The following is a 7,117-nucleotide window of genomic DNA, read 5'->3' as shown; positions in this document are numbered from 1 at the left end:
ATTTTTAGTTAAAACCATCTCATTTTAGTTAATCTTCATGCATATTTTCTTTTTTTGTTATTTTTCTCCTTTACTGGGTGTTTTCCAATCTTTTGAGCTTATTTGCAGAATTTACCGAAGACTATTTGTTATTGGAGGTATAGAAGGAGTGCATGACTATTGAAGGCTTGAGATTTGTTCGTGGACTTGAAGTGGTGCAATTGGGCTTGGTGTCAATATAAGCAAGAAGCGTGTTGGACTTAATTTTTGGACGAGACGACAAGGACTCGAGTTAAGGAAGACTAAAGAAGCATTGGATCATCATTGAAGACTTTGGAAAAACATAATTGGGCTCCCAAGAATTGATGCATATGGGTTGGGATGTTAATGGAAAGATTGGGTTGGTTTGTAAATTAAATGGGACAAGACACACAATCAGCAAGACCCACGCGCTCCGCGTGGATTCACAAATGCTCTGCATGTACTCTAAGTTTCTTCCGCGTGAGCCACAAAGGGTCCGAGTGTACCCGTCTAGGAGGTCCGCGTCATCTTTGCAAAATATAATCCTTGGACGTGTGTACTCTAAACCTTGACCGCGTGGATCGTGTTGTGAAGAATCCAGACTTTTGGCTTTTGTCTCTACTTTGGGAAGGTTGGTGGATTGCTTTTGGCTAACTTTTAGATCCGGAATTGGGCTCCTTTTTACTGAGGATTTTGAATGGAGTTCATCATTAACACTTTCAAGAACCATTCATTTTGCTCTTAAGAAGGCTTTGGATGAATTTGAAGATTTAGAAGATTGGTGTAATTTCTTTTCATCTTGCAACTAGAACAATGTTTGGTACCTCTAAACTATCTTGTATTTCTTTTATTTTGGTCATGCTTGGCTAGACTCACATTTGGTTGATTAGGGTTTAACCCATGGATGATTAGTTGCTTTGAAGACTTCATATTATCTTGTGTTTGAAATTTATGGAAAAAAATTTCTAGTCAAACATATTATTGTGTTTATTTATCTTCGACCATGAGCTTTGATGAATGAATGCTTATCTTTGTTGACTAATTTCTTGGTTAAGTAATGGACCCTAAAATTAGTAAGCAACAAATGGTTTATATGTTTTTTTCATTTCATTTAAACCATGGAAATGTTTCCTCCATAATGATAATGTAAGCATTTGATTATCTTTTGGACTTCGTAACTTTTAGAGCTTAAACCTAATTGATTTTCATTGATTTTGTAACTTTAATTAAGAAAATGTGTGAAGAGCTCCTCTAACCATTTTTATAACAGTGAAGAGTTGAGGTAATTTGTGCTTATGAATTGTTATAGCCAAGTTAAATTAATTCACAAGTGTTGTTCCATTTAGTCTAATGATATGTCAACTATGTCATCCATGTGGTGTATCCCAAAATCAACGACCTTCACTTCATTGAATTTAATCAAATCATTTACTTGTTATATGTCCATTCTAGCTTAGTTTTAATTCCCTCAAGCAATCAAAAAGATTTAACCCCCCACCCCCCACCCCTTTTTTTTTTTTTACTTTTACCATTGTTTGATAAGTACTTGAACAAGTGATTTACATAGAGATTTAAATTGAATCAATCTTCGTGGATACGATCCTTTTACCGCTATACATTATTTTAATGTGTAATATTTATGGTATTTATTTTGTTGGCCTCGACAACCATCATGTAGCTTCGATCAATGAAAATGGTTGATGGAATGGTCTAAAATCCTTCAAACGCAACCTTGCTCTTGCTCTGATCTACTTAACATGCTGAGTTCGAGGGTTGATAGTAAAAAAATTAAGAAGCTGAAGTTATCGCTTATCTACTCGACTCTATGGGTAATTTTGAAAGCCCGGAATATAGTTGTCTTCGGGAACGAAAGGTTTATAGCTAATTGTATTAGTATTAGCACTCAAGGGTTAGCATTTGGACCTGTAGACCAGACCGTTTTTTTGGACCCCCGATCTGGTTCTCGGTTCTAGGATTTCAGCAAAATCGGTCGAGTAAGGTCCGGTCGGGCCGGTTCCGGGTAAAAACCGGTTTTAGACCGGCTTATTTTTTTAAAAAAAATTGTATTTAGTAAAATTCTTTAAACAAGTATATTTCATTGTTTTAAATCGGATTAACGTACGGTTTTTTCCAACGTGTAATTTAAAGTTTGTAGATGATTTTAGACTATTATTATGTTGTTTTTGGTGTTACATTTAATGAGTTACAATCCTTCAAACAAATGGTATAAAATATAAATAATCAAGTTTGACCGGTCCAAAGGACACAATAAACGAAAATGTATTCATTTTTACGAGTTGTATCGCATCAAGCCCAAAAAATATTCATTTTAACGAATTGTAACGTATCAAACTCAACAAAATATTCGTTTTAACGAATTGAATCAAACCCAAAAATACGTTTTAACAAGTTGCACTATATACATATAAAGTTGTACCGGTCCAAATGAATCCAAGAACCGGAAAACCCATACCCGGACCCGAACATGGACCTGGACCCGTTAATTATCATCCTGTCCGGTTAACCGTCCACAATATTCTCCAAAAATGGTCCGGTCCAAGAGTCCGTCCGATCCGATCCAAATGCTTACTCCTATTAGCATTTTTAATTGGATAAAAAATAAAGCTAAGTCGCATAACCTTGATTGGTATATCTGATCTATGTCTCCTATTTCACATATTTCAAATATTTTCTTGTAATTGATTTGAGTTCCTCGCTTTAAGTCTTTTGTTACTTTGAACTAATGAATTTTGCTCGCCGTTCCAAAAAAAAAAATTATAAGTTTTTCAAAAATAAATCACATTATTTATAACAAGTTTTCACAACCTATGTCTTACGAATTACGAAACAACTAATTACAAATTATATCTACTCTATTTTATTTAAACTTGTTATAATAAAAAATGTTTTTCATCAATTAAATATTAATGTATATTTTGACTTGATGTTTTTTGTATGTAGTTGGAGTTGGAAGAATATTGGAGTAATGACTCATAACATAAGAAATTATGCTGTTTTAATTGTAAAAAAAAAAAAAAAAAAAAAAAAAAAAAAAAAAAAAAAAAAAAAAACAGATCCTTAAACTTAATATTTATGTACAATGGTACTGACTCTTACAGAATAATATAGTCGCTACTTTACTAGATATTTTTTTGTATAATTTAAAAACATTGTTATTGGTTAAAAACAAGTAAATAAATTTATTTTAAATAATAATTACGAAACAAACAAAAAATTGATAACGGGTCCATGTTATAAACTTCAAATAAATTATTATAAAAAAAAAAAAACAAAATGTATATAATGGATGTGACATGACATGGTTTTATAGAGGAGGGACAAGTGCTCTCAAGATTCAGATATGTACTAATGGAATAAAAAATTAGGGTTAAATGCAAGAAATAGCATTGTATTTTCATTTTTTTAATTATTATAACAAAGAAAATTGATTAGAATTTAAATGGCATTCTATAATTAGATATATTTTTCTAAAGTAGTTATAATTCAAAAAAATGAAAGTAAAATGCTATAATAAACAAATCAACAAAAGTACATTTCTATTTCTTGCATTTAACTCTAAAAATGTATGCAAAAAGTATTTATTGTAGATTTGTAGTAGAAGAACTTACTAGATTGTTCTTCATTGTGTTCCATTGATGATCACTCTATCTGACTTGAAACATGATTGTAACATAAAAATTGAAGTAAAACCACATTTCAATAATTTTCTTTATGAATGATGGCATTATCAAAATTCAAAAGGAAAGATATTTAATTTTCTATCATACACATAGTAAAACACAAAGATTATCAAATTATTTGGCAGAAAACAAGAATCAAAATCAAACATGGACTTCCATTCAGAGAACAATGAGCTTCAAAGATTTAACAAACTAATAACCTGAACCCTTTACATTCATATGTATCATACAAACTTTTATGTTTGAAATCATAGACTCAAATCAACCATTTTTATTATATAATTACTACATTATAGATTATACCTCGAACTGAGGCTTCTTTTCTCTTCCAAGTAGATTGTGATTTGATCAATTTCATCTGTCTCTACTCTCTAGTCTCTGCTTCTGCAACAGATGAAAGCAATCAGAAACACCCAAGAACAGATTTATGAAATCCACTCAGAGAGAAGAAATTACATCTCATGGATGCTGAGAAATGGCGATATGATGAAAGATTATACCTTAATAGTATGAACTGTGAAGTTTAAACTCGATATGAATCAGCTGAAATTCCAACCAAGTATAGCCCAGGAAAAACATTCTGCAATTTGAAACGGATAATCAATTAATCATTGAACAATGAAGATAATCGGTCGAGGAAGAAGAAGATTTTGAAATTTATGAGCTCTGGAGCAACAGACATACATCGACTTGTTTCTGCGCGGTTTTGTTCCTTTTCTTAGGCCTTCGGGCTGGTTTTGATCCAGTAAACGCGTATACATCTTCTTCAATCTCTTCCTTCGACAACGAGATCCATAATCTCCTCTTCTTCTTCATCTGATCCTCTTCCTTCTCCTTCTCCTTCTCCTTAATCTTCTCCTCATCCGCCGCCGCCGCCGACGCACCACCTCTCAATAACCACCCTGACTTTGCACTATTCACCCCCATAACCGCACCATTACCATCAATAGTATTGATCACGAACCTCCTCGGCCTCAGATTCCACGGCTTAACGTCTCCATCAGCTGCCGCAGCCACATCCGATGATTTCCCGGTGTTATCGCCTCTATCCAACAAAACTCCCCCGTTTTCTTCCTCATCTTTCGTTTTTGTGTCTTTACTCTCCCGATTATGAAACCGATGAGGTTTACGGTCATTATTGAGGTCTGAGTCGGTGAGAGGAAAGTTGCGGTAGCGGCGGCGGCAGTTGTTGTTGATTTGGGTTCTCTGTCCCCATTTTAGGAATGGAAGCGAGAAATTATGCAGTCGTTGCTGATTCTTCGTGGGCACCGTCGCCATGATAGCTTATTTGTACGGGTATATGTTTAGAAAGCAGACAGAGAGAGGTAGAGAGAGGGGGGATGGGGGAGAGACTACTCACTCCTCCATTAACAATCTGCAATTCTTCTTCCGCAGGTAAATGAGAAGCTTAAGAACCCTAAAACTGGAACGTAGTGAGAGAGAAAGATACAAGGGAATGAAGAGGATGAGGAGGTGACGGAGGGTGTGTAATTGTGTATGGAAAGGCGGAGGGGGAGTTGGTTGGGTGTGGGTCTTATACAAAAAAACATGACCAGCAAGACTCGTGACTGTTGATCCAAAGACTTCGAGTTAACTTAATGGAAAATAAAAGAAAAAGTGGTTAAATACATAAAAAGAATGTAAACATGTAATGGTTTTTGTATAGTTTTTGTTTTTAACTTTTTATTTATATATTTTTGCTATGTCGACTATATTGATCTTCATTATATTTTGTTGGGAATATGACTTATCAAGGTAATTAACTTTTCGGTATGTTCACATCTGGGTAACTATCTTTTTTTTGTACATATGTAGGTAACAAACTTTTTGGAAGTGTTCACATATGATCATTATGATCTGCTATAGCAGGTTAAATCCTAGATGTGAACTCTTTCAACAAGTTTGTTACCGTGATGCGTACAAAAAAAAATAATTACTCAAATATGAACAAAATGAAAATTAAAAATTAAATTACATGAATGGTCCCTGTGGTTTGGGGGAATTTGTGGTTTTGGTCCCTAATTTATTTTTTTAACTTAAATGGTCCTTACTATTTATTTTTGTTGCGCGTTTGGTCCCCGTCTTACCTAAAAATACTATTGTGCCCTTATTAATTTATTTTTTTAATTAATTTTCTTATCTATGTATTTATTTTATACATATTTAAAAAAAATTAATAGACCACACATATTTTTATCTCCTCGGATGATCTCTACTGTTTATTTTTAATTAATTTTTTTTTAACTTGGTTGATTCTTACTGTTTATTTTTGTTACGCGTTTGGTCTCTGTCTTATCTAAAAATACTATTTTTCCCTTATTAATTTTTTAAATTAATTTTCTTATTTATGTATTTATTTTTTATAAAACTTGAAATCACATTTGAGAAATTTAATTTGAGTCTTACCATTAACCATCTCATCTCTGATCCTCCCCATCTTCTATTTCTTTTCCATCTTTAGTAACATCAATGTCTTCACCGTCCTTCTTTTTTTGGTACTTCAACTCTGGAGAACCAACACCATAACTTACTGTCTCTTCATATTTAGTGGGTTGTGGTGTTGTTTCGACGGAGTTGAAGGACCGAAAAAAGAAGTAATGATGAAGGCGTCGATATCACTAAAGATGAAAAATAAATAGAAGTTGAGAATGATGAAAGATGGGATGGTGAGGAGATACAGATATGTGAGGTCTACTAATTTTTCTTAAACATATAAAGCATAAGTACATAAATAAGAAAATTAATTAAAATAATTAATAAGGGCACAATAGTCTTTTTAGGTAAGACAGAGACCAAGTTCGTAACAAAATTAAATAGTATGGACCATCCGAGTTAAAAAATTAAATTAATTAAAAAATAAATAGTAGGGATCATCCGAGGAGATACAAATATGTGTGGTATATTAATTTTTATAAATATGTAAAAAATAAATATAGATAAGAAAATTAATTAAAAAAAAATAAATTAATAAGTGCACAATAGTATTTTTAGGTAAGATGGGGACCAAACGCGCAACAAAAATAAACAATAGGAACCATTTAAGTTTAAAAAAGTAACTTAGAGACCAAAACCACAAATTTCCCCAAACTATAGGGACCATTCATGTAATGTAATTTTTACTTTTCCTTTTGTTCATATTTGGGTAACTATTTTTTTTGTACACATCTAGGTAACAAACTTGTTGAAAGCGTTCACATTTAGGATTTAACCTGCTATAGCAGGTCATAATGGTCATATGTGAACACTCCCAAAAAGTTTGTTACCTACATATGTACAAAAAAAAGATAGTTACCCAGATGTGAACATACCGAAAAGTTAATTACCTTGATAAGTCATATTCCCTATTTTGTTAGTTCTTGAGAAATTGCTATACATTTGGTAGTATAGGTTGCTATACATTTGCTAGTATAGGAAGT

The 7,117-nt window shown here is 32.7% G+C and overlaps 1 protein-coding gene across 3 annotated transcripts; it reads right to left on the bottom strand.

Annotated features, from left to right (window-relative positions):
- Positions 1-3,503: 3,503 nt before the first annotated feature.
- LOC145002007 (uncharacterized) lies at positions 3,504-5,226 on the bottom strand. 3 transcript variants are annotated; one of them, XR_013661775.1, is made up of 4 exons: positions 4,386-5,226; positions 4,202-4,281; positions 4,005-4,085; positions 3,504-3,673 (listed from the first exon to the last, which is right to left on the bottom strand). XR_013661775.1 is itself a non-coding variant. In XM_078961325.1 (3 exons), exons 1-2 carry the CDS (start codon positions 4,977-4,979, stop codon positions 4,225-4,227), a joined length of 651 nt encoding a protein of 216 aa, XP_078817451.1. In that variant the 5' UTR covers positions 4,980-5,226; the 3' UTR covers positions 3,833-4,085; positions 4,202-4,224. The 3 variants fall into 3 exon arrangements, 1 of the variants encoding a protein (XP_078817451.1); XR_013661776.1 differs by having other exon boundaries at positions 3,504-3,669; XM_078961325.1 differs by lacking the exon at positions 3,504-3,673 and having other exon boundaries at positions 3,833-4,085.
- Positions 5,227-7,117: the final 1,891 nt, after the last annotated feature.

This window comes from Lactuca saligna, chromosome 6 (assembly GCF_052625555.1).
Source record: "Lactuca saligna cultivar CGN05327 chromosome 6, ASM5262555v1, whole genome shotgun sequence".
In the NCBI taxonomy this organism is placed as follows: domain Eukaryota; kingdom Viridiplantae; phylum Streptophyta; class Magnoliopsida; order Asterales; family Asteraceae; genus Lactuca; species Lactuca saligna.
Note: the sequence above shows the minus strand (reverse complement) of the source record. Positions and strands in the feature narration are given on the sequence as shown.

Excerpts from the sequence above, each read along its gene's own strand:
- LOC145002007 (XM_078961325.1), bottom strand. The coding sequence starts at position 4,979 with ATGGCGACGGTGCCCACGAAGAATCAGCAACGACTGCATAATTTCTCG. Across the intron at positions 4,282-4,385 it reads CCGCGCAGAAACAAGTCGAT|AATGTTTTTCCTGGGCTATA; the intron begins GTATGTCTGTTG and ends TTCAAATTGCAG.